At 42.7% G+C, this 27688-nt stretch overlaps 1 protein-coding gene across 3 annotated transcripts; it reads left to right on the top strand.

The window, feature by feature from the left end:
* The first annotated feature begins 2198 nt into the window (after nt 1-2198).
* Nucleotides 2199-27511, top strand: CSRNP2 (cysteine and serine rich nuclear protein 2). 3 transcript variants are annotated; one of them, XM_027844250.1, is made up of 5 exons: nt 2199-2242; nt 8262-8498; nt 9945-10204; nt 22673-22969; nt 24421-27511. In XM_027844250.1, exons 2-5 carry the CDS (start codon nt 8348-8350, stop codon nt 25342-25344), a joined length of 1632 nt encoding a protein of 543 aa, XP_027700051.1. In that variant the 5' UTR covers nt 2199-2242; nt 8262-8347; the 3' UTR covers nt 25345-27511. The 3 variants fall into 3 exon arrangements, with proteins under 3 accessions (XP_027700051.1, XP_027700053.1, XP_027700052.1); XM_027844252.1 differs by having other exon boundaries at nt 2211-2233; XM_027844251.1 differs by lacking the exon at nt 2199-2242 and adding an exon at nt 6293-6553.
* Nucleotides 27512-27688: the final 177 nt, after the last annotated feature.

Raw genomic sequence — 27688 nt, 5'->3', positions numbered from 1 at the left:
TTGGTCATTGTTATGTGCTTTAGGAGAGCTGATTTTTAAAGAGTTCAGCGCTGGGATAGGTAGAATTCCATGGCATGAAATGATACTCCAAAAGAGCACTTGGTGAAAGGGATGGGAAACGCTCAAGAATAAAATTTTGGCAATTTAACCTCAGATGATTCTGATCAAGAGGAAGTGTCCAAAGAAACTGATGTGGGTGGAAAGGGACCTATCGATGAATTTGAAGTTTTAAGAGATGGAAGCAAAGGCAGGTAACAGGATGAATTCAGAAGATGGCAGAGTCCCATAACAATGTCAGAAAAACTAAAAACTAAAACTACAAATTGAGGCTTGAAATAAATGTAAAGAACAAAAAAGGTTCTGTCTCTCTGTTTTTTGTTTGTTTTTTTAAGCTATGTTGAGGGGGGGATCAAGAAAGGAATAGCATCCTACTTGAGGTCAGTAGACATACTGCATAATCAACAGAAGATGGTAACTACTAAATTGTTTCTATTTTCTTTACCAAAGAGAATGGTCTTAAGACATTATAAGGGAAGATGTTTAGTGGAATTAAAACTCAAAATAAATTAGGCTGATTGAGAGCACCTAGCTTCTCTCAGTGAGTTCCTCACCTAGCCTAGACTAACTATATTTTAGGGTTCTGAAAGAATCTGTGGATTTCATTGCTGAACTTTTGAGGAGTTGTGATGGCAGGTGTTAGAGGAAGCAAATATACTGATTTTCCAAGTTGGGAAGCAGGTAAGTAGTTCAAATGACAGACTAGTGAGCCACATTTCCAATTCTTGATAAAAATTGTAAAACAGGTTAGAAGGGGACCTATTGTGAATACTTGGTTAAGAAATCATCAGAATGAGTCATCTTGGACCCATTAAGAATATAGTGATAAACAGCCCTTTTTAGGATGAATGGTCATCGAAGTAAGGCATTTGTATAAGTTTCACAATAGCCTTGTGGACCCAATGGAGAGATACAGACTGGATGATAGTATAATTTAGTTCAGAGGGTTCTCGGTGACTTGGATTAGAGCATGCTTATCACATCTGGGGAAGATGTGAAGCTCAGAAGGATAGCTGATACATTGGATGGGAGAATCTGACCAGTAGAATAAGGATAAGTATAAATTTTGGCAATTGGTGCAGCTGAATTTTTGAACCAAAGTACAGGATGGGAAGAGATAGTAGAAAACAAGGTGAAAAAGACCTAGGAGTTTTGGTGGATTTCAAACTTAATAGGATTCAGCAACATGTTTGACAGCCAAATTCGCCAATACTATCTTCAACTTTCTCTTTAGTGGTGTTGACAATCTAGGAGGTAATTGCCCTACTTACTATACTGCTGTCTGATAAGACTCCAGCTGAAGTACTGTGACCAGGATGTCACATTTTAGAAGGTAGCTGGGGCGTGTCCAGAGGTGTGTTATAGAGCTGCTTAAGGGGCTTGTAGCCATAATATTTAAGCCTAGATAAAAGAATATTTAGGAAAAAAAGATAGTTCTCTTCAAATTTGAGGGGCTATCATGTGGGAGAGGGATTAGGTTTCTTGTAGCCCCTGGAGGCAGCAGATGGCAATGGTAAGGAAGTGGACAACTACAGCCGTCCCAATGGGCGCCTCCATTACTTAAGTTCCAGTGGATACTGGAGACCATTTGTATGAGATGTAGACGGGCATCCCACTTTGGGCAGCGGCTGGGCTGTATGTGACCAGCTCCAACTTGAAGATTATAAGGGCTGAGGCTGCCTCTTCTCCTGAAAAGCCTGCAGCCACCGCAAACTCGTTTTCCCAGAAGCCCCTGCGGTTTAGAATCTATTTACGAAACTCCTTCACGTTTTGTGACTAGTCTGCACCGTTTGCAGACTCCAAATCCCAGCATTCCAGGCTCCAGGAGCCTTGGAGCAGACTGCATCTCCCAGCCTGCCCCGGGGCTCGGCGGGACGTGCAGGCGCCTATAAGAGCTGGGGCGCAGCGGCCGCAGCCTATTGTTAGTCGGAGCCGGGGCGGTTCTGGGGACTCGCAGCCGAGGGAGCAGGAGCCGCCCGCTCCCCGCCGCCGGCCGGCCGGCCCGCCCGCCCTCCCTCCCTCCCTTCCTTCCCCGCCGCCCTTGGAGCTCCCGGACCCGTGGCCACGGCTCCCGGGGCTCGCCTCCCCTTCCCTCCCTCCCTCCCCATCCCGGGCCTGGGCGGCGGCGGCAGCGGGGGCGGCGGAGATCTTCGCGGGAAGTGGAGGCGGCGGCGGGGTCGGGCCGGTAATGGGCCTGGGGGCTGCGGGGAGGAGCGGGCCAGCGGCCGCGGGACGCGAGAGCGGGAGCCGGGGAGGGGGCGGGGCTGGCGGGCGGGAGGTGGGTGTGGTGGGAGGACAAGTAGGGGTCTGCGGGCGTGGAGTGGCGGCCGGAGGGTCCTGCGGGCTGGGAGGACGCGGGCCCCGGACATGGGGGCTGGTACAGTCCGGCTCGGCCCACAGGAGGGAGTGGGGTGGGATCGAGGGGCCCAGCCCAGTGAGCAGAGTGAGGAGATGGGCAGGCAGTTGGGGGGTGGGGGGGACCAGAAGGTGTCGGGGAGTGAGGTGTTAGAATGAGCTGGAAGGTGAAGGGGTCATTGGAATGCCCATTGAGGCCAGTGTCCATCAGTCAGTCAACTAGCATTTATTAAATGCCTTCGTACTATGTGCCAGGCACTGTGCTAAGCTCTGGAGAGTTACGTTTTCCTGGAGTGTACTGAAATATGCTTCCAGGTAAAGTTGAAATATTCATTTTCCTAGTTTTTAGGTAACATCAAGTGACCTGGTTTTTAACATAATCTTTACTCCATTTCCTACTTCATCAGGGTTCTCATCATTCCATTTGTGTCCTTTGAGTTCTCTTGTCCTCTTTTTTTTTTTTAATGACTTGTAAGAATACCAATTTCATAAATGAGCTGTGGAAGTTATCCTCATGAAAAGCACAGCCTTTGTCCTGTAATTGTTAGTTAGGTCAAGTTAAATCCACAGTTGACTGCGACTTCCCTCCTCTTCCCTAGTTGCCCATCTTGCAAGGCCTCAGAGCTAGACTGTTGTTCGGTGCCATAGTTAAGAGTTGGCCTTTAGGGTTTAATGTTTTCTGCAGGAGTTGGACTCAACTTTCTCACTAAGAAGCTAGGCTCAGCCGGCCAACAATTTCAGAGATACGTTAGTTCCAACTTTCATGTAAAAAGTGGAATGAAAGAGAATGGCCCCTATTTGCAAAAGGATTTCATTTTGGAAAATGAGAAGGAATGCGAATAGATGGTTCACATTCAAATGCCCAGTTTAGGCAAAGGGAAGAGAAAGGGTTTGGGCATCCAGTACAATGCCACTAACCTTGATGATGAATCCTAGGTGTTTAAGAAGAGATCCGGTCAGGAATGACCCCATTGTTTGGGACCTTCACATCAAGTAGAAAACAGCTAGTTGTCCTGACTCTTCTGCTTCATACATTTGTGATCTTTGTTGGACAAGTCACTTTAGCTCTTTCCTCGGTTTCCTTATCTGTAAAATAAAAGACTAAGATGGCCCTTCCAGCTCTGTCAGTGACTTAAGATTTTTCTGGGTCTAGATCTCTGAACATCCTTGAACCAGAGATGCAGGTAATCTTCAAGATCATGCCATCCAACAAGGAACAACTTTCTCCTTTTAACACTGAGTCTTAACAAGAAGTAAATTCTTGAGGGCTTTGTGGCACAGAAATGGGTCAAACGCTTCATTTTGCTGATTATTTTAGTTTTCTTAAAGAGAGACTCACACGTCATCCTTAAATATACATTTGTTATCTCAAAAAAATTTTCCTAAGCACCTCATCTCTCACAAATTCTCATCATATACTTGGTGGTAGGAGTAAACTTAAGAAGCCTGAAAAAGTATAGTCATTTTTATATGTTGAGTCTTTACTAAAATTCAGGCATGATGAAACCCTATTCTTATTTAGTATAGCTTCTTTCAAATCTCAACCTGTGCTATTTCATACAACTTTGGTAATTATAGGCTGGTGGGAATATTTGTCATAAAAGGACCTTTAAAATGCAACGTAGAGAGTGACAGCATTTATGCCAGTTGCCCTTTAGTCTGATATTTGAAAGTTCCTATGAAGACTTTTATTTTCTTCAAGATCATTACGTGTTTCAGGATTTGATCGTTTTGATATTTTAATAGACTTAATAGATCTTATCCCTGGTGTTGGAATTGAAATTTATTTCCAAATAGTACCCCGATTTATTTCGGTAATTGAATTAGTGTTTGTATGTCTGAAGAAGGCAGGGGGAAACTGCTTCCAGAGAGATAGATTTCCACATAAGGTTTGAAAGGTGAATTTGGTGAGGTGAAAAGAGAGTTAAGACCCTTTCTTTGCCAAATATTGCAAAGAACAGTCATTTCAGGTTGTTGTAAAAGTGTTGTCAACCTCTGGGATATTTGGATTGGAAAGATTTAGTGAAAAAAGACAGGTCAAGTGAGTTGAAAATTAAGATTGCAACTAGTTTTGGTCTAGGATAGACAAGTCTTTAGGGTTAGCTAATAATCAGGTTAAAATAAAAGAATTTAGAGCAGCATTATTTAGAATTTTACCAAATACTTCCACCCGGGTGTATGAAATAGTTAAAAGTACCAACATTTAATTTGCATATTGTTTCATTCTCAGGACATTTTCAAGCTAAAATGTTGCTCCTCTCTAAAGTTTCTACTGTCATTGGCTCAGAAAACCTTACCTCAGAAGTGTATGACAGAAAGGAAGAATACTGGCTAGGGGGAGAAGGGAACTGCTTCCCAACAAGGGCTGCTGTTCCCAGTCTAGATAAAAATGACCCGAAGAGATGCGAACCCCAAGGGTGTTCGGGCTAAGACACTGGAAGGTTATTGGGGATTACGTAGAATTCAGAAGTAGTCCCATAAGCTGTTTTTTGAGCCTGTGTCTGTAAGCACACCGAATGTAGGGAAAGAGCACTCACCTAATTGCAACAACACCCAGCAGAGCTGGCTGAGATTGAGGCTGCTGTTTAAACCCTATCTGAGAAAGTGGGGGTTTCCATTTTAGTTTGGTTTCTCTCATGGCAGACATTATATTGATGTATTGAATGTACTAGGAAAGAGAACGTGATTAGATTCAGTTGATATTTTTTCTTCTCTCATCCTCATATTTTCATGCATGCTCTGAGTGTGGAGTTTTTAGTGTACTGTTGGTGATAAAGATTCAGAGCTATCATAGATCTCAGATTTAGATCCGAAAAAGACCTCTGAGTCCATTATTTTATACTTGATGAAATGGAGGCATAAGGGGGTTAAGTGAATTGCCCAAGGTCATATAGGTCATAAGTGGCAGAACCTGAATTTGAAATGAGTCCTTCTGACCAGTCAGTCTACTAACTGAAATTTTGCTGAGCTCGTTTATTCTTTCCCGTGTCTTAGCATTGGTAGATCTGGTAACATCTGAAATCTGAAGAACACTTAGTCGGACTGTGGGCTATACTTTCATTTTACTTAAAATTCTTACTTATCGGAAGCCTGATTTTTTTTCCTCCTCATCTAATTTCTTTAGGCATGTGCTAATTTTATTAGTGTACCTGAGATGTATTGTAGCTGAGGGTTCCTGGTTGAGATTCACATATATTTATGGCTCAAGTCCTCACAAGATAGCATGTGGAATTTTGATGAGACCTGATCAAACCATAATAAGCGCTCTCTGAAGCCTTCTTCCAATATAGACTGTAACAAGCAAAGCTGGCTGGGTGTTTAAGCTAGTCCCTGTCTGTGTAGGAAAATATGTGCAGGCAGTTGAGAGAAACCAAGCACAACATTTCTTCTTTTCCTTAGTGTGAACAGGGCCATCAAAAACTTGTATTTGAGCTTTGGTGTTCGGCGGTAGGGTCATCCTCTAGCCCCTCAGCAGGAATCCCTGACACCACAGTCTGTGTTGAGGAGCTGCTCTGCGGTCATGCAGCCCAGTCTTTCTGGGCAATGTTGTTATTCTTGATGCATAATTAGCAACTAGTGAGCTCATAGTCTGGGCAATTTGGGCATTACTGACTCAAAGGAAGAGAACCTGTTCCTAGGCTCTGTGAAACAAATTCTCATCTTTCAGGAAATTGAAATCCAAAGGTAGAAAAGGAAAATTATTTGTAGTCTGGAGGTGACTGCTGCAAATAAACTCTTCTGTCATGTGCCTGTGTGCTTATGAGATAATCTGCTCAGAACAAAATGGTTTCACCTCTTTTTGATGTGTTTCTTTTCCCATGCTGGTTCTTTCTATGTCTCAAAGGATATGAGGCTGAGTTTTGTGCACAGATGATAATTGTCATAATCAACAAGCATTTATCAAGCACTTCCTCTTAGATACTGGCAGATACAGTGGCCAAAGTGAGAGTCCCTGCCCTCAAGGAGCTTCCATCCCGTCAGGGAAGAGGACATTGATGTAGAGTCACTGGTGGAGCTGGAGGACGACCAACAGTCGTAGATCAGGAAAGGCCTTCTACCGCAGGACAACCTGTACTGAGGCGCTGAGACGGCAGATGGAGCAGGAGGAAAAGTAACAGGAGCAGTCTGACTGGATAGTAATGTGTGTAAAGGGCTTGAAATGTAGGTTGGGACAAGGTTTAAATGCCAAACAGAAGAGTTTATCTTTGATTCTACAGTTGATAGAGAATGACTGGAGTTTCTGGAGGAGGGGAGTGACATATTCAGACCTGTGCTCAAGAAAAATCACTTTGACCTCTGCTGGAGGATGGATTGGAGTGGGGAGGAGATGAAGTGAGCTGCCTATATTGCAGTAGCATAGGCAGGAGGTAACGAGGTCCCGAATTAAGATAGAGTCTGCGTGAGTGTGGAGATGGGGAAAGATGCAAGAAGAAGAATGGAATGATGATGATAATGCAGAAATAGGAGTGTTTATGGAAAGGATGAGTTAGGGGGAAAAGGGATCTGATTCTGTTCTGGACATGCTAAGTTTGACGTGCCTGTATCCAGTTTGAAATGTCCCAAAGGACAGCTATTGATACAAGACTGTAGTAACTCAGGAGAAGGACTAGGGCTGGTTATATAGCTCTAGTAGTTACCTGCATTGGGCTTCTAGATGGCACGATGGATAAGTGCTGGGCCTGGAGTCAAGACGACTCTTTGTGAGTTCATATCTAGACTTACTAGCTGTGTGGCCCTGTGCAAGTCACTTAACCCTGTTTGCCTAAGTTTCCTTATCTCTGAAATGAGCTGGAGAAGGAAATGGCAAACCACTCCAGTATCTTTGCCAAGAAAACCCCAAATTCGGTCAAGAAGAGTGTGGGACACAACTGAACAGCAATAGTTATCTGCATAGAGAAGAGGTGAAACAGCCTTATTCCTCTCTTTATTGCTTAGACATTGTTCATCTTGGTCCTCACAGGGGAACCTAGTAAGAATGCTCCTGACCGGACTAAGGAAAGATCCTTCATGGCTAGTGGCATCCCAGGGAATTGAGAGCCTAACAAGTCTCCTGGGAAATATTCAGGGACAAATGAGGGCTAGACCAAGTCTATTTCTGGCTTTGTCTTATACTATCACATGTAGTGCTGACCCAGAAAGGGTGGGGTATCTGACAAAAACTGACAAAATTTCCAACTCTAAAAGCCAAAGAGCAGAGGCCCTAAACTTTGTATTTAGGGAGAAGCCACTTCTGTCATTTCTAAAGGGCTTGCATTCTGGTTCTTCAGAATCCTAGGACTGATTGGTGATCATGGGTCTTCCCTTTGCTAGGGGTTGGGGGCTGGTACTCATGCGATATTGTAAAAGATTTCTGCTGTGGAGATGACTGACTCAGACAGTCTTCATGGTGTGCTGATGTATTTATGAAATAGTCTGTCCTATTGATGTGATTAGGACAAAGTGGTCAACCTGTTCTCTGTCCCTGTTCCCATTCCAGTATTTTCCATAAGGCAAAATATATGAGGCTCTGGGGGCTGAGGGAAAACATAAAATCAGGAAATCACGTGGGTTGTTAGAGAGAAACAACAAAGAAATGGCCTGATCTTTGGAGACCAGATTCAGATCCTATAGAGAAGGTAGATGTGTGTTAGCCCGATATGTGATGGAAAGAAACAGGAATTGAAAGGAGTTTGATAATAAATGGAGCCATCTTGGACTGGTTTAGGTCAGATTCTATCCCTGTCCATTTAGGGGCTTTAAGCCATTTATTCATTTTTGGGGAAGGGAAGGGACCCTGATGTATAGTTGGGGTTTCATAACAGGGATGATACTAATACCTGTCTCCCCCCCCCTCCTTTCTTTCCAAGCAGAATCCTCATGAGCCTGTCTAGCTGGTGGTGAATGGGGGCTTTGGGGCCTTTATAGTGGACTCCCCAAGGAAGTCTCTTCAACACCAATGGATGCATTCACGAGCTCGAGTCTCAAGAGGAAGTTTGAAGATGTGGATGTGGGCTCTTCCATTTCTAACTCAGACGACGAGATCTCTAGCAGTGACAGTGCTGACAGCTGCGACAGCCTTAACCCTCCTAGCACCACCAGCTTCACACGTGAGTGGGCTGTTCCTTCTCTATACCTAAACTGACCCCATGCCCTAGAACCAGGGGCATGTGACGTAGCTCTGGGCATTTTGTGGGCCCTTGGAAGAGCTGCCTCCACTTAGCTTCAGTTCAGTTCCACAGGCATCCGGCCCCGTGTACAAGATACTGTACTCGGTTCTGAGGAGACAAAAATGAAATCGTTCTTGCCCTTTAGGAGCTGACATTTTAAAGAAGGGTGGTGTACAGCTCGTATACAGAATGAATGCAAAGTAATTTGATGAGAGAGAGAGCATTTTTCAGGCCTTCGTACTTTTTTGTCAGAGTCTCTCCTAGGACCATTTAATTGCTCAGATTTCTTAGGCTCAGGAGAACTGCTTCTGTTCATTTTACTCATACCATAATGTGTGAAAATCCAGGATTCATAGAGTGTTTCTGGGAATCTACACCCATACCAACATGTAAGTGAAATCTGAGTGACTTATTGAAATACAGAGTCCCTTGTTTGTTATCCATGCCTCACTTAAAAAAAAATAATGATTTCAGTAACAGTCTCAACAGATAGAAACAGTATACAGAATAATATCCCAAATAAGATGATAAAAGCTGTTTAGGTTTTGATACTTTAAAGATTTACAGTTTTGTCAGTGCAGTTTTCTCTTCCACCAACACAAGTAGCACCTACACAAGTAGATGATCTTAAGTTATTGTTGACCAGACTTCTGGTGAAGAGCCTCTCTAAATTTGGCCAGGATAAGACACAGAGTAGTACTGAGCCTGTCCTTAAAGGCTGTTCAGCTTATTTTAAGCAGGGCTTTATAGAACTTGAATTCTTTTGGGACCGCTTTTGAAAACCTTTGCTACAAGTAGGCCAATGGAATAGGATCTTCACAAAAGTTAAATTTTGATGAAAAAAAAAGTAATTTAAGAAAATTATAACAACTATTGTATTCTGTGATCGCTTCACAACTCTTTGTGTACTTTTTTAATGACATTTGTAGGATATAATCCTACATTAAGATCTTTAGGTGAATGGGTAGCTTTTGTAGCTTGCCAGAATTGCCAGATTGCTCTCCCAAAAACTTGCCCCAATTTACAGTTATACAGTATAATGTATGCCTATTTCCTATCTTTGTTTATCTTTTTTTTCCCAAAAATTTGATGGAAATGAGGTTTTAGCTCAAAGTTGCTTTTATATAATTATTAGAACTCGAACAGTTTTAAGTCACTCTCAACAATGTATTTCCCATTTTTAAATTGACCGTTTAAGTCTTTTAAACATTTTACTCCTCAAGTTTGGGAATGGAAAAAGAATTGAGAGGGCTAGTGGATAAGTGTTCACCTTTAAACAGTACCCCAAGAGATGAGGTGGGAACTACTAATGAAAGGTGGGCACTACATTAATGACGTCACTTAGGTTCTGGGTTGATTGCAGTGTGCTCTCTCCTTTCCCCTCAGCCACATCTATCCTGAAGCGGCAGAAACAACTCCGGAGGAAGAATGTGCGCTTCGATCAGGTGACAGTATACTACTTTGCCAGGCGCCAAGGCTTCACCAGTGTGCCCAGCCAAGGCGGGAGTTCTCTGGGCATGGCCCAGCGCCACAATTCTGTGAGAAGCTACACGCTCTGTGAGTTTGCTCAGGAGCAGGAGGTCAACCACCGGGAGATCCTCCGTGAGCACCTGAAAGAGGAGAAGCTTCATGCCAAGAAAATGAAGGTGCTCAGGGGGCAGGGGGGCAGGGGACAGAACTTGAGCTGGTCAGTGCCAAGGAGAAGGGGAGAGGACATTTGGGTCCTTTGGTTGTGGCCTAAGCCACTGTCCAACTCTATAACGTAACACTAGTAGAGTGAGGCGCTTTGCAAATAGGTAAACAAATCTACCTTACCTTCCAAGAAGGAGCTCTGACTTTCCCCTGTGCTTTCCATTTTGCTTACACGTGACCTGGAAGCTTCTGACTTGACGGAGTGACAGTTCTGCCACTGTTTACATTTATTTTCAAATTATTGTCTATAGGCTCATAAAACTATGTTGTTGTTTTTTTCTTTTGACCCACCCCACACCTCCCACCTAAGAAATGACCCGTTGTTTGGCTCCTCAACTACCACTGTACTATTATCAAATTCATTTAACCCTCAAATAGCTATTGAAAATACCATAGTCATCCTCTCACACAACAGGAGAGCTTTAAAGACTAGGAAGAAGGGCATGGCAGACTTTTTCACCTCGTTCCTGTGTTCAGATGTTTGCTGCCAACACCAAACCATTTGGGGCTTTGCAGTAGCAAGTACAGAATCATGTCTTTTGGATTTCCTTATTTTTAGAAACACTGCTTTAGGTACAGTCCATTTTGTTTTGGGTCCACGTGACTTAATCATATTCAGAAACTCAGTGGGAGGAGAACAGAAGTGTGGTGGGACCAGAGGAATTTAGTCAGCGATTGTATGTAGGCCTTATCTTATTTCCAGTTCTGTTTGAGAACGATGAGTCTGCAGCCTACTCTGCCCCTATTCTAATGGGCACAACATTTAGTAGTATTCCCTTGCTTCTAGATGTTCAAGAGCTCCATCACTGGCCCCATAACTACAACTTGGCAAATAGACACTGATCCATTTGCCATTCAGGGTTTATGGGCTTCCTCCCCTCTCTCCCCTAGAAGAAATGTCCTGGCTCCTGAATCTGGCAGAGGGATGCCCTGCCAGAGAGATTCCATCCTGACCCTAAGGGAGACCCTGGCCCCTGTAGGAGCCCCCAGGGCAAAATAAGGTAAACCTAAGACTTGTTTTGAGAGTTCTGCTTGTTTGCAGGAAACTGAGCCAAGAGCAACTAATGCCGCATCCAATAAAGATTCATATGTCAGAAGAGAAATTCTCATCTTTTTGTTTCCAGTTTGCTCCTTTTTTCAGGGGTCTTCCTTCCTTTGGTTTTAGTAATAATGATTTCATATTACAAAATACTTTGCATCTGTTGTCTCATTTGATCCTCAAAACATCCTCATGAGACAGGCATAGAAGTATTGTTCTTGTTTTACAGATGAGAAAAGTCAAGACTTGTCCACGTCATAGGACTTGCAGGTGGCAAAGCTGACAGTTTAGAAGTCAGGTCTTTTAACTCCCAAGTCTGTCGTTTTGTTTTTTGGTTTTTTTTTAAATCATTATCACTATCTTACTCATCTCTTCCTTTTTGATAAGGTTCAGTCAGAAACAGTCCTCAGAAAAGTCACTATCCTGTTATTAGTCTTTTATATTTAATGTTCTATAGGCACTTGCACATATGGATAAAATAAATGCTTTCAGTACTGGAGTAAAAGTGTTAAACTCCTCTTCCCCAGGCTCATTAAAGCATCCTTGGGACAACTCCAGTAGCGCACAGGAGACGGCAGGGATGATACTCACCTTATCTTGTTCCCACCTTTCTCCTCTGCCACTTGCCAGCATTTTGAAAACTTTTCACATTCGTGTAGCTTAGAGGTTATGAGTATTTGGTGACATGATGCCATCTGTTAGAATTGTTCTTCAGTTTTTATAAATCACTGTTATGTTTGAGTGATTGAGGGGAACACTTTGGTCTGTGATCATGGTCTGATTTCCAGGACATTTTATTGTTAGAGTTCTCCAGGATACTTTCAGGTTTATATTTGTAATGTGGGGATTTGCCATGAATCAGTCCATGAAAGAGAGTGAGCTTCTGACACATGATTCTAGCCATCAGGTCACACCTTGCTAAGGATTCTGTAGACGCTAAATTTTTTACAGCCTGCAATGATATGTTAAAAAGTTTCTGCCATTCTTTATGGAATCGACATTGAACACTAAGTCCAAGTTCCTTAAGGATAACCCATCTATAATTCCTAGTGTCATTGTCCCATTCCTGGACCACCGTCATAAATTTTTCCGACTCCACAGGACTACATGACTCAGCTGCATGTTCTGAGTTCGTGTACAAGTTGCCTACTGGGGACCTTTTGATTCCATTTTGGGATCTTAGCCATTTTACACGCTTCCCATCTTGAGGTTACATTTTACAAATCCAGTGTTGTGTCCTGACTCTTTCTTGGTCTGCTTCACGAAAAGTGTTTCAGTAGGAATTTGAGCTACTTATCATATGTTTTTAAAAGGTACACCACTCCCCTTCCTCCTATTTTGGAAACCCAGTGTTAATCTTTCTATAGCTGCCTTAGAATAATGGGTACTGTATTTTGTTAATATTATTTAGGTCAGGTTTTTGTAAGGCTCTTTTCCCAGTCTCTTATGGTCCATTTTATAGTCCTAAAGGGCTATGTTAAGACTGCCATTGCATAGATGTTGTTTTCCATGTATTTTTCCAATTGAGCTTGTGATTTCAGGATGCCATTAAGTCTCTTGACATACACAGATAGCCATAGCATTCTCTTTGATACTTTTATGTTCACAATATGTCTTGCCAGATGCCAAAGTATTTGTAGGTATTTCTTTCATCCCCTGGTTTAATAAGACCTCCAAATTCAGCTAAAACCTCAGTCATCAACTTTCCTTGGCATACAATAAGAATTTATGTTGAGTCCAAATGACATTTTGATATCATAGGAGAAAGATTCACAAAATGAAGGAGCTATTTAATGTGCTTGACACATAGCAAGTCCTTAGTATATACTATCTATCTGATTTGTTTCCTAGTAGAGTCATTTAGCTTGATTCATGTACAACTAAGTGATAAGGATGTTTTGGTTTGATTCTCCCTGTAATATGGAAGCCATACTTAGTTCTGATGAAGAGAGATAATTGATGCTGGATTTAAAGGTTAGGCAGAACAACCATAATGGGCTTAACTTAAACTCCTCGAACAATGCCTTGGTTTTGTATCAGTTTTTCTTGGCAGTCTCGTATTGGTGATATACTTCCAAAAAGAACAGTTTTCCATGTGGTTAACAAATACATTAACATTCTTACCATACTTGAACCCATTTCATATATTTGCAATACATTTGTAGCCTTGAGTACAGAACTGATTGAAAGGCTTTGATTTAGTAAAGGCAGCTTAAATATTACAGTACTTTCAGACAGCTTGTTTAATAATTTCTGGTTCTTTACACTAATGGGACTTTTTTTGATTCTTAGCTGATTATATTGTTTTTTTGTGTTTATAGATGTTTTGTGTATGCTATAGGCTATGGCTGCTTTGTAGAAAGTAAATAAATAATTGGCCTGTATTTGGGAGTGTGGCTGGTGTTCTCATCTTTTGTAAATGAATAGTGATGCCTTCTGTTAAGAAAGGTGTCTCATGCTGGTGAGGTGCCATGCTGGTAATTCATGTGCCACTGTGAAATACTTCAACCAACTAATTGTGGATCTTCACTGGTCCCTGTCTTGACAGTTTAACAGAGAAGCTACCATTTGTCGTCACCCTTGCTAGAATTGTTTTCTTTTGCACAACGTTAATGGTATGTAAGCTTGCTGTTTCTTATGTGATTCATTTGTGTTGGACTTTTTTCAGCCATATAGGCGATCAGAAATTCTCCTCCTTTAGAAAGGTTCCCTCTTACCTCTAATTTCTTTACTTCTCAAGACTCTGGAGTAAAGTTTTTGACTGACTCCTTGGGTTGCCTCACCCTTTTGACTTTTGCTTTCTAATACTGATAAAGGGAATCTGGAATTTCTGATATGCATTTATTTTCTGGATTTCTTTCTACTTTGTTCTTGTTGTCTTTAATTAGGTTTTTCTGCTTTTCATAATTGGCTAGATACTGATATAATATCCAGTGCTTTTCTACAGATCTTCAGTAGCTCTCACAAGCTGCATATGGTGGGATTTGATATTTTCCTTCAGGGGTACTCCTGGATAGTTGTACCTTTCCTCCTGTGTTTCAACAGCAGTGTCAGCCACACATACTGCTGTGTATACGCGCACAGTCACACACACACACCAACTTTTTCCACTGCATCCCATTCCTTATCCCTTTTTATAGAGCCATCCCTTATAATAAAGAATTTTTTAAAATAGGAAGGGGGAAAAAAGTTCACCACAATTAACATCAAAAATATCTGATGTTATATACAGTGTTCAACATCCCTAGTCTCCCACCTTTTGCAAAGAAAAGGAGCAAAGAGATGTAGTCTCATTTCTTCTTAAGAGCCAAGATTAGTCATTATAAAGACATAGCATTCGGTTTCAGCTTTGTTGTTACAGTCATTGTATGTATTTTGCTGGTTCTGCTTGTTTCACTTCGTATCTATTCATGTAACTGAAATGTTCTTATTATTTCTCTCAAACACTGTGGGAGAATGAATTCTTTCAGGATGGCTGTAACAGATACCATTATTTTATAATTACTGTTTGTTATTGGTCAGCTGTTTGGATTCTTGCCTTAAGAGTAAAAATGAACTTTCAGAATTCCAGCCTAAGTACATCCATCTCATTTTCAAAATCATTGGAGAAATCGGTGCTGTTTTTTGTCTTTGTTTTGTTATTAGGTGTAATTTCTGGGAGTTTGCATTATGTAAAGATTTTCAATGACCAGGTTCTTCAACTTTTGTCTCTTCAGATATCAATGTCTCTTTGACTTTATCTTTGATTTAACCTAATCTAGATTTAGGAATGGAATTATTTTTTATGATTGCCCTGTACTGATCAGCAATATATTGTTGCATGACTTGGAGCTGAGGTTACCCACTGACCCTCGCCTATTAATGGTGAGATCTGTTTCCAGTTTTGTTATGGTGAACAATGAAAGTATTCCTGTCTTCAGTCCATTTCATGTATACTCTTGGTTTTTAGTGGTCAGAGTAATATTCACTGAAGCATTTCTAGCAGATGGACTATTTGTGTTTCTGATTTGTTCTGATGTATCTTGCTTTTTTTTTTTGCGAGGCAGTTGGGGTTAAGTGGCTTGCCCAAGGTCACACAGCTAGTAAGTGTCAAGTGTTTGGTCTGAGGCCACATTTGAACTCAAGTCCTTAGGACTGGCGCTCTATCCACTGCACAACCTACCTGCCCCTTTATCTTGCTTTCTTGTGGCACCAAAACATGAGTGAATGCCCTCACTCTGCTGTCCTCAGTGTCAAGTGGGTCACTGTCAGTTTTGAGTAGGATGAGCCTACAACCCTAGGGTGCCCTATCTCTTATGATATCTTATGATATCTCCTATGCTCTTAGGGGCAGTTGCATCCCATTGGGTGCTAATCCGGTTAGAGCCTGATTTGTCATTATTTCAGAGTTCTTGCCAGGCCTTCAAAGATATCCTAATACTGACAGCCCATGAAATACATTTCCCTAGCTGGCTTGTCCCCTGTTCTTCCATTGTTCCCTCTCCTTTTGTAAACTTTGAGGGGGTCATTGAAAGTACCAAAATATTTATGCTGCATTTTTTACTCAAATATATAAGATGGACCCAAGTAGATTAAGAACGCTAGAGTATTTGCTCTCCACATAGAAAACTATTCTCTGTATAAAGCATGGCATCTTTCAGGGAGATAATTTAAGCCTATTATGGTAATGCTTAGCCTTAAACCCATCATTATCTCTCCTAAATATAACTAAGTATGGCTTACAAGGTAAAGAGGGTGTATTATCAAAATATCTTTTAAATCACTTGATGTACATAAATGATGTCAAGTTATATGACTCTAAAAAAACAACATATTAAACAGCTCCTTCATTCATAGAATCTTTGATATCTGATGAGAGCATCATGTCATTTGGACTCAATAAGTGTGAAATTCTTAATGTATATCAATCATGTGCCATCCTCTTCTCAGAGAACAGAAGGCTTTGAGCTTTAAATCTGGAGGTAAACTTGAACCATTAGATAAAGGCAATACAAGCACTCTTCCAGGTAAGATACATCCAACATGAAGCTCTTATCAAAGAGAAAGTTATGACTCTGTGTCCAGCGACTAACTGGAATCCTGAAATTAAAGCTCATTGGAAAAACAGCTTTAAAGCAATGAAATCATAATACGCTTTTGGAATTGTAAAATGGCCACAACAGATTTGGGAAAAAATCCTTGTAAAATTAATACGGGATTAATGAAGCACAGAGCCCATCATCCTAAGGCAACTATGGAAAGATTAATACTTTCTTGCCATAAAGGAGGAAGAAGATTGATAGACATGTACGTTGTATCTTAATGTACATGATCATGAGGTTGAAAAACTTTCAGAAAAATGAAATCACTTCACTGAGCAATAGTGAAAGCTGACTTTAGCACCCATCATTAGATTTTTCAAATGTGGCTGGAAGTGGTTTTCTTCTTTGTGGAGCCTGTCAGACAGCTTAGATTTAAGAATGAAATCCCAGGGCCTTCTATGGGGGACATCCACATGTCAGCAAAGAAGAGCTGGACAGATGTCTCGAGTCATGCAGATTTGCTCATAGAAGTAGAAGAGTTGATGTTGACAGTCATCACCATCAAAAATTAGAGGAAGTTTTTCCTTAAGAAGACCAGTCTTATTCATCAGTGCAGATTATACAAGGATACAGTAGAAACATCACTGCAGATGAAAATTTTTAATACCTGTCAGATACCTAGAAGAGATACTACCTGCTTGCTAGACCTCAGAATGTATAAATCATATATGCAATGATGACAACAGCAGAGCAGGTAATATCTCACTCAGAAGCTCACTCTTTTTCATGGACTGACAAATGATAAATTCCAATACAAAAACAGACCTTAAAAAATCTGTAAACTTAGCCGAACTGAAAAAGGTTCATTATCACAGAGCTGTTACCCACAATTGCCTAGATATGTCATTCATTATTAAAATGTACAAATAACATTCTTAATAGATACCACCACACCAAATACTCACAATCATCAAGGTATGTAGAACAAAAAGCTTTCAAAATGTAGATGCCAGCAGAAGAAATCAGAATCATGTGGGAATAGGATGAAGTCTATACCCTTTGTCCTGATGGCTACAAGGAGGATTTCACCAAGCCTATAGAGGCAGAGTTTAGTATCTTAAAGCTTTTATTGAGCTACCAAAAGTGGCTATTTTTATCAACCTGTTCAATAATCTATAGAATATTAAATATAAAAAAAACTAGGATAGCCTCTTATCCCATTACTATCTGAACTCCATTGAAGAAGATGAGAATAACTAATAATAATTCAAATCTATATAATTCTAATGGAAAACAGGACTTGTAACCCTGAAGCAGCTGTAGAAAGATTAACATCTTTGTCAGAAAGGAGGAAGAGGATTAGTACACATTTAGGGCTCGTGATAAATAGGTCAGAAACCTGCAGAAATACTTTTTGGTCCAAGCAAACACATTTCACCATGTAGTATATCTTAAATCTATCTGGAAGTGATTTGCCTCCATATGAAGCCCGTGAAGAGGCTAATATCTAAGAGTAGAATCCAGTAGACCCTCCACAGGTGACATCTGCATGACTTCAACCTGAATTTTGTTTTGGGGGACAGAAATAAGCATTTATATAGCACCTGCTTATGTTCCAGACCCTGTGCTAAGTGACAGCCCTCAGAGGTAGAGGCTATTATTATCCCCCTTTTATGGTTGAGGAGACTGAGACATACAGAAGTTGAGTGGCTCGATTGGGGTCACACAGCTAGGAAGTGTCTGAGGGCAGTTTCAAACTCAAGACTTTGTGACTCCAGGCCCACCTGGCTGCCTCTTAAAGAAGCTGAGTCATGCAGGTTTGTTTGTGGAAATGGAAGGGTTTGTGATGGTGGCAATTCAGGATGAGGTCCTTGTTACCAGAAATTACAGAAGGGTTCTCTCAGACTTGATGTTCAATGCAAATTATATAAGGAAAATACAAGGAAACTGTACAACGTATCATTGCAGGCTGTACATATTTAGCTTCTACAAAATCCCTTGTAGATCATGACCTGATGTCTAGAATCATCCACATCAGAAGGCTCAATTCTCTTTCATGGGCTGACTCACAACAATCCGCACTCCACATGTTTAGGTTTCAAAGTATTCTGGAGTACACCAACAATAACATGTCCAGGAATCAGGGCATGATCACAGACCAAAATGTTCCCCCCAATAACCTCAACATAACAGCAATCCATAAAAACTTAAGAACATTTGTAACATGTTTTCACGTTGCCAAATACTTATAACTCCAAGCCACGTGTATATGAAAAAATGTCAAGATACAATAGAGCCCTGGTGGAAACAGGCTAAAGATACATCTCCTCCCTACTGTCTGCTGTGTGTGCTACTGGAGTTGTCCCAAGGAGGCTTTCAGTAAGCCTGGGGAAAATGAGTTCATAGCCTAATACTTTTATTCTACTACAGACAGTTCTTTTATCCATATGTGCATTATAGAACATTAAACATAAAAGATTAATAGAGTAGCAATGAAGTAATAATTCAGTGAGGCAATAAACATACTTTAAATGCTTTGTATGTACCAGGCACTGTGCTAAGGAATCCAGTACAGAAGAAGGCAGGCCCTCCCGGTCTGATGGAGCAGACAGCATGCAAGCAACTGCACAGACAAGCTGTGTTTGGCATAAATCAGAGATAATCGACAAAGGGAAGACACTCGAGTCAAGTGGGGAGCAGCTTCCCATGGAAGATGGGTGTTGAAGGAAGCCAGGAGGGAGAAATGAGGGAGAGCACTGCAGGCATGCAGGAGGGTCAGAAAACGCCCAGAGTCAGGAGAACGTAGTGTCTCGTTCTAGGAATACCAGGCAGTCGCTAGATTTCAGAGTACTTGGCGGGATGGGGGTGTAAGGCATAAGAAGACTGCAGAGATTGGGGCTGGGCACATCTTAGGAAGAACTTCAGATGCCATACCAGATTCTGTGTTTGATCTTGGAAGTGATAGGGAGCCACTGGGATTTATTGAGGAGGGAAGTGACATGGTCACACCCACCATTGAAATCACAGCAGCTGAGTGGAGAATGGACTGGATTGGATTTATACAGCCCTTGGAAGGGCTTTCTTGATTACCCTCATCTCCCTCTTACAGATGAGCGCTCTGGGACTCATGCTGCCCATAGTCACAGGTCAGAGACGAGGCTCTTAAACTGTAGTCCTCAGGCAGGGACCTATCCAGGCAGGAGCATTGAACCAAGTCTTGGCTTGGTCCCCTACTGGTGATTGACCTTGAACAAGTCACTTAACTACCCAGAGCCCATTTCGTTGTCTGTAAAATAGGGATAATGTTGGTTTATTTTTCATCACCCACCATTCAGCTTTAGTTGTGATAATACCTTATACTTTTGGGCTTTCTTCTTTTGGATCTTTGTCTAATAGGAAGGAAAGAGGGTAAGCTTGATAGGGAGTGGGCCCACCGAGGTTGGTCATGTGAGTAGGATGATTAGGAATCCTTCAATAAACATTTGCTAAACATAGAGATACAAAAAGAAGCAAAGGACAGTTACTGCAGTATACAAAGCAAGCTATATACAAGATAAAATAGGAAATAATTAAGAGGGAAGGCATTGGAATTAAGAGGAGTTCGGTGATGCAGTAGATAGTGTCAGGCCTGAAGACCAGAAGATTCCCGAGTTTGAATCCGGCCTTAGACACTAGCTTTGTGACCCTGGGCAAGTCACTTAACTGTGTTTGCCTTAGTTTCCTCAAGTGTAAAATGAGCTGCAGAAGGAAATGGCAGACCACTCTAGTTTAATCTTTTACCAAGAAAACCCCAAATGAGGTCATAAAGAGTTGGGCACGACTGAAATGATTGAACGACAAAGGGAAGGTTTCCTGTGGAAAATGGGATTTTGGTTGGGAATGAAAGGCATAGGCTGCCATTACCAAATAGTTTTTAGGAACTCTACCGTTTGAGTCTTCATGACCCCACCACCAACACCATCTGAACCCTAATTTGAGAAACGTTGTTAAGTGATAGCAGTGACATTATAGACTTTGTTACCATGGTATGGTAGGCAGGTTGACCCTGCAAAGAATCACCCAGTGAATTCTTTTTCTTCTCTTCCTTCCCACTGGCATGGTCCTCCCTCATCTGTTGCACCATCTTTTCCAAGGGTTTGTTCTTTGCCTGGACTCCTGAGCAGTCCTGATGATATAAGCTAAATCCTCAAGTTACTTGGCTTTCATTGTGGCTGCAGCCTCCAGGGCACTTGGCATCATTTGGATTTGATTTCTGTGCTGAGCTATCCGTGAGTTTTCAGAATTCACTGCCACAATTTTCTTCATCTCGCACAGGGGTGATGATTCTGCCTGTCCATTCCCCAGGTTCTCACTCATTCTTACATCAGAGAACCCAGACTATCTATAACCAACACATTCAGAGTGTATGCAACACTCCTCCTTCATCAGGTAGATAACTCTTGAAAATCTAAACGGATTCTTGAAAATTTTTCTTTTAATTTATTTTAGGCCATGGGCCTATTTTAAGTATATCCTTTAATAGCCGTAACTTATTTCTTTTTTCCCTCTAATAGAAGGAAACTGCATTTGTGTGTGTGTGTTCTTAATCACACGTGGGCACTGAAAAATATATCAAAGAGACCCTAGGCTAAATTTCTCCTGTGTATCAATAGTCTGCTCAGTCAGTGGGCATTTACATTTACATGCCCATATCAATGTCTACCCAGTTCTTGATGAACCCAAGGTAGATCTTGGAAGGCTGTCCTGAAATGAATTTGAGAAGTTCCATTTGCAGATAATGTTGCCCAACAAAAGTTTGGGGTCTTCATTGAACTTTAGATTGAAGGTTCTTTTAGAAGCATATCTTGCTTTGTATTCACATTGATCCCTTGATTTTATTTATTTATTTTTTGGGTAGGCAGTGGTATTAAGTGACTTGCCCAGGGTCACATAGCTAGTAAGTGTTAAGTGTCTGAGGCTGGATTTGAACTCAGGTCCTCCTGACTTCAGGGCCAGTACTCTATCCACTGTGCCACCTAGTTGCCCCTCATTGATCCCTTGAAAGAAGCACCCAGTCATGGGGAGTCCCTTATCCACCCTCCATGTCTCACAACAAACATGAAAGGCCAAAGGGCAAATCAATCCTATATTAAAGGAGCTGACTCAGGTAGTGAAGAGTGTCCACTAGATGGGTCAGCAAGCTTTCCTGTCTGTCTCTTCTTTAGCCTAGTAGTTAAACCATTTAATTTTTTCCCCAAAACTTAGTTGAATTTTTGAGATTCTGAATTTTAAAATGCCTAAAAATGAGCATTTCTTTACAAGCAACAGAGTATAAAAAGGGAATTGCATTTAAAACAGTGAATCTCTGTTTCATATGTCTTGCTTTTTAAATACACATATGATTAATCCCACATGTTACTTTCAAAAGTGTCCTGCTTGTCTGTGCTTCCTTTTGAACCTCCATTAGCATGTACTTTTTTTAGTATTTCAATGGCCCTCTTTTTTTTTTCCTTTTTGGGGGGGGGCGGGGCATCCACATTCTCTATTTCTTGTTTAAAATCAAGAGAAAAAAAAACACTTTAGAAAATCAGATGAGTCGATAAAAATTAACCCACAGTGGCCATATCCAAAAGTGTTATGTATCTTTCTGCTCCTCGAGTGCATTGCCCCTCTATGAGAAGATGGGTCACACTCTTCGTCCTAGCTCGGCTAGAGACCTGCTTGGTCATTGCATTGATCAGTGCCCTCAAGTCTTTCCCGGTTGTTTTTCTTTACATTATTGTTATCCTTGTATAAGCTGGTCTCTTGGCTCTTCTTTCTTCACTCTGCACGAGTTATATTGTCCAAAAGGCTCTTAAATCTCTTGGTTTCTTGTGGTACAATAATACTCCATTACATTCACATACTGTAACTGCTTCAGCCACTCCTCAATTGATGGGCATCCCCATTCTTTTCTTTGACTTTTTCCCCTTTCAGTCCCCACTTCAGGATCAGAAAGTTTGTTTTGCTTTTGACTATTCCCTCCATAGTATTACCTCCCCTCTTAAAACCTCCCAGGGCCTCTTTCCCTGATGAGGTTGATGTATTTGTAGACTAAACTGTTTGCATGCATGTAGTTAAACCACTTTGCAGAAGCTGACAACTCATAATAACTGTTTATTCAATTATTAGTTTCCTATCTAATGTCCTTAATAATCAGGGTTTTGAGAACCTAAATATCCATAGGGGTTATGTGGCTAGCTTAAGGGGACATAAGCAGTCACTGTTTGCGCCACTGCCGCCACCATCCTGCTCAGGACTTTCCCCCAGACCCTGCTGCCCTCCTGATGATGGTGTTTCCACTGATGTTACTCACAAGGTGACTTTGCTCATCTTTTTGGCAGCTGACCAAGAATGGCACCGTGGAGTCGGTGGAGGCTGATGGTCTGACACTAGATGACGTGTCAGATGAGGACATTGATGTGGAGAATGTAGAAGTGGACGATTACTTCTTCCTGCAACCTCTGCCCACCAAGAGGCGCCGGGCCCTGCTACGGGCCTCTGGCGTCCACCGCATTGATGCCGAGGAGAAGCAAGAGCTTCGGGCCATCCGACTTTCCAGGGAGGAGTGTGGCTGTGACTGCCGTCTGTACTGTGACCCAGAGGCGTGTGCCTGTAGCCAAGCTGGGATCAAGTGCCAGGTCAGTGTGGGACGGAAGGTGGCGATTGGGGGTGGCATCTGCAACGCAGTCTAGTTGCCATTGAATGTGGATAGATCCATCCACCTAAAAATGGTAGCTCTCTCCTAAGGCCTGAAGCTCTCCAAAGAAGAAGCAAGCTTTGAATGATGACTAGGTCTCTTGGGTGTTTTATCCATTTGAAGTGACCGTAGCAGATGAGGAAGTAACAATGTCTAGCATACATTGGGTGCTCAGATACTATTGGCTTCTGAAAAGAGGAAAGTTTGGGAAGAGTTGGGCTGGGATGCTGATGCAGATGCTTTTTTCCCTCCACGATTATTGCTGAACACCTGGAGATTGTGGTCGTAGCAACACCTTAAGAAACACTGTCCTGGAGCAGCGAGGTAGTACAGTGGGTAGAGCACTGGCCCTGGAGTCAGGAAGACCCGAGTTCAAATCCGGCTCAGACACTTAATAGCTGTGTGACCCTGGGCAAGTCACTTAACCCTGATTGCCTCCAAAGAAAAAAGAAACACTATCCTTCCTCTAAAATACGAGCAGAGGCAATATGTGCTCTGGCTGCAAGAGCTAGGAAGACCTTTCTGAAGCCCAGGTTCTTCATCTATAAAGTGGGGATAATCATGCCTGTAGTACCTGGTGACAGAGCTGCTGTGAGGACCAAATGGAAGAACTCCAGAGACCTTAGAGCCTGTCTGTGACGGCAGCCTGCCGCAATGGAGAGAAGGCGTGGTTTCCAGGCCCCCCTCCTGACCATTCTGGCAGCAGGTGTGATGCTGGGAAGAGCCACTTAACCTCTTGGTGCCCCAGGCAGCTTTGTAAGATTAGAGGTGATAGAGCACTTGCAGACCTGCATTGGGAGGCAAAAGTTTCCTTACCTCTACAAATGAAATCACAGGTTCAGCAACCCCCCCCCCCCCCCCCCCAGGAAAAAAAAAAAACAACCTTCCTGATGTCAGCCTTTGTAGTTAGATGACAGAGGGGAGACAGGTGGCATCTTCCTTCAGGGCAGAATTCTTTTGTCTTGAAATGACCATTTCTGACCTTACTGCGGAAAAAAATATTTAACAAACACATCTTTGCAGAATCTTGTTGAGTCACGTACAACTGGTTGTGACCCTCTTTGGGGTTTTCTTGGCACAGCCATTTCCTTCTCTAGCTGATTTTACAGATGAAGAAACTGAGGCAAACAGGGTTAAGTGACTTGCCCAAGGTTACGCAGCTATTAAGTGTCTGAGGCCAGGTTTGATACTCCTGACTCCAGGCCCAGCGTTCTGTCCACTGTGCCATCTAGCTGCTCTGCATACTTATCTTAGTCAGTAAATGACTTGACGTGAACTGAGTTAACCTGCCTAGCTAATTCCTCTCCGTGTATTTGTTTGGAGCTGTGGGTCTCATCTTCTCCCCCTGTCCCTTCTTTTCCCTCTTCCTTCATTCCCCCCACTCCTCACAAGGTGGATCGCATGTCCTTTCCATGTGGCTGCTCCCGGGATGGCTGTGGAAACATGGTGGGGCGTATTGAGTTTAATCCAATCCGGGTCCGGACTCATTACCTCCACACCATCATGAAACTGGAGCTGGAGAACAAGCGACAGGGGAGCCGTCCACCGGCCTCGGAAGAGGAGCTGCCCCTGGCCTCCGGCGGCGCCCTGCCAGGCACTCAAGACTCAGAGACGCAGGACTTTCAGGAGTTCATCGCTGAAAACGAGACTGCCGTGATGCACCTGCAGAGTGCTGAGGAGCTGGAGAGGCTGAAAGCAGAAGACTCCAACGCCAGCCTGGACTCGAGCGTCGAGAGCCTTGGAGTGTGCATCTTAGAGGATCCCCTTCCGGTCCCTGAAGAGTTGTGCCCGGGCCTCACTGCCCCCATCCTCCTCCAAGCCCAGCTTCCCCCAGGCTCGTCAGTCTTGTGCTTCGCTGAGAACTCTGAGCACCCAGCTGCCCCGACGGCGAATGAACCCTCTTACTTGAACCATGGCCCTGTGGTCTATTACCAGGTGGAGCAAAGGTCAGTCTTGGGAGTGAAGGAGGAACCAGATTCAGAAGCATCTGAAATTCCCCCTCCATTTCCCATAGAAAAGGATGTGAGTGTCTTTTCTCTCCCTGCTACCTCATTGGTGGCCTGTAGCCCCACAGACCCAGCCGCCCTCTGTAAACCAGAGATGGGGAAAACACCCACTTCAGAATCCTTACTGCCAGAAAGCTGTAACCCTGAAGGGCCTGAATGTGCTGATTTCCGCCCCACCTGGTCCCCACCAAACCTTCCGTTCCGCACAGACAGTGAGGAAGGCGGTGGGGTGGATCAGGCCTCAGGTGGGGTCTGTGGTCAGGATCAGCCTCCTAAGGACTCATCTCTGGCACTCCCTCTGCCAGTGTGACCTGAGGGACACTGTCCCTCTCCCAATCTCTATTTATTCACTTATTTTATCTAATACTATTTTAAAACAAAACTGAAAGAAGCCACTGCTGCTCCCAAGTTATTTTGTTGGGGTCTGTGGAGAAGGGGGGGTGGAGAGGATATGTGGGGGGGTGGGAGATGGTGTTTGTACAGATATTTTAAAAGAAAGGAAAGACAGACGCAAGGAGACCACACTCCAGCTTTTGATCCCTCGAAGGGTCTTGGTGCACAGGGGACTGTGTTGTCTTAAAACTCTTGAGATTTATGGGCCATTGGAAGGAAGAGGCAGAGACCTCGCAGAAAGGACTGGGTGACTCAAGCCACTCTTTCTGAGGGGACCAGAGCATGTGAATCTTTGAACAGCGTGGCCCTTCTTTAAATTCCTTAAGTGCCCCTTCCCTTAGATTTCCCTTCACCCTAGGGGGCCAGATAAAAGTTCATTTCCATCCATTATTGGTCCAACACTTCTTATAGAGGAGCCTGATATTTCTGATTTGAATGTCTCATGGCTCCCCATTCTAAGAGAGGAAAAGGCCAGAACGGACTTTCTGCTATAGAAACCTCAGTGATTTATAGAAACAATCCACCCTCCCTTTTGGCTAACATTGACATTCTCTGACCTGCTTCCCGATGGAGATCCCTGGTCCATCACTTGAATTATTTTTCCTGTAGGTCCTAGAGGGGAACTTATATTGGGGCTTTTCTGTCACTGCTCTGCCCTTGCGGACCTTCTTCCTCTTTGTCTGACACACACATAACTCTGCCAGGAGGCTTTAGGTTAGGTCTTTCTCACGGGGGCAGCAGGGCCAAGCATTTGGGCTGTCTCTGCATTCTCGGGGAGCAGTGCCTGAATTTGTATGAGGCTTATTTACCCAATCAGAATTTTCTTTGGGGAATCCAGTGCACTTAGTGGGGCGTAGAATGTGGCCAGCAAGGTCTACAGTTAAAAGTTTCTGTTCCCCTTTTTCTATGATTGTAACACCAGCCCTTCTTGAGATAAAGGATCGGGGAAGAAGGCCTTTACACTCCAGTCCACTCTAGGAATTGAATTGCAAATGTCCACTGGGTCCCTTAAGCTTAGATGATACTTTTAGCTCTTTTTAAAAGCAAGAGAACAAGCCGGTTGTGAGGTGATATATTGTGAGATCTCAAATGCTAATAGTTCTAGATTTGAAAAGAATGGAGTTGGAGACATTTTGTAGAGTAAGACTAAGACACAGCCCCTTTCCAAAGCAGAGGATGAAATGGCTATTTCTGTCTCTTGTGCTCTAAGACCTGCTCCTTAGACTACCAATGAATCCTCCTTATAAGTGATAATTACCTCTTTCTTTTCTTAAAGAGGAAGAAATAAAACACTACTTTGGCTTCTGTTATCCCCAGCTCCCCCAATGTGGTTAGCAAAAAGTAAAGAAAAACATGAAGAACATGTGCTACACACGAGTTTTGTCTGCCTGCCTTCTTTCAGGGGCTGGTGGTTTAAATGTAATGTTTATCTACAGCATTTCAGCTGTAACCTTCTACTTTGGCTGTTAACTGAGTCTGAAGCACTTGTATTTAATAATTATGCTCATTTCAGCCCATTCGGCAATTTCCTACATTCTTAATTTTTCCTGCCTTGTCTAACCAAGTATGGCATTCCTTCCCTGAAATACTGTTTCATGACTTGGTGCATTTTCCCCCAATAAGAATTAGACCTACAGACTAGCCAACCTTGCGCTACCTTTACCTGGTGCCATCAATTTACAGGGACTGGGTTACAAATACACTTCTTTCTCTAGATGAGAAAAGGATCATTCTGTAATTTCCAATACGAGGTTAGGAGGGATGGGTGCACTGGATCTGGAAAACTTTTTCCTTCAGAGGCAGTCCAACCCCCATTGTATCCCAGGGCTTCTGTCTGGAAAATTACTTCATGCAGTACCACTTTTTTCCCCTAAACAAACAAAATCCTATATTCCTTATACACATTGGCCCTTCACTTTTGATGGCTAAATTAACTGTCTTGCTGAGCAGCGAGCCCTGTCTACCAACCAGCCCATCTTGTTTCTGGTGCTACTTGAATTGAACAGAACAGCTGTGGCTCATGGTTGCTAGGCAGCTAGGTCACTCACTGACTGCAAAAGCAGATGGCTTCCTCTCTGCTCTCTCTTTACCAATTTTGAAGAAGTGACTTTACAACCCCCCAATGATTCTTTTCAAATTTTCCCACTGTATGCAGGTAGTATTTTCAATGTGAATCCAAAGCAGTTTGTCTGGTTCTTTGCATTTAGGGGTGGGGGGGAGGGTTGAGAAGGGAGGAGGGAGAACTTTTAGGTTCTTTACAT

This window comes from Vombatus ursinus, unplaced genomic scaffold (genome assembly GCF_900497805.2).
Source record: "Vombatus ursinus unplaced genomic scaffold, bare-nosed wombat genome assembly UNPS02014941.1, whole genome shotgun sequence".
NCBI classification, from domain to species: domain Eukaryota; kingdom Metazoa; phylum Chordata; class Mammalia; order Diprotodontia; family Vombatidae; genus Vombatus; species Vombatus ursinus.
This window is presented reverse-complemented; position numbering and strand designations above follow the sequence as displayed.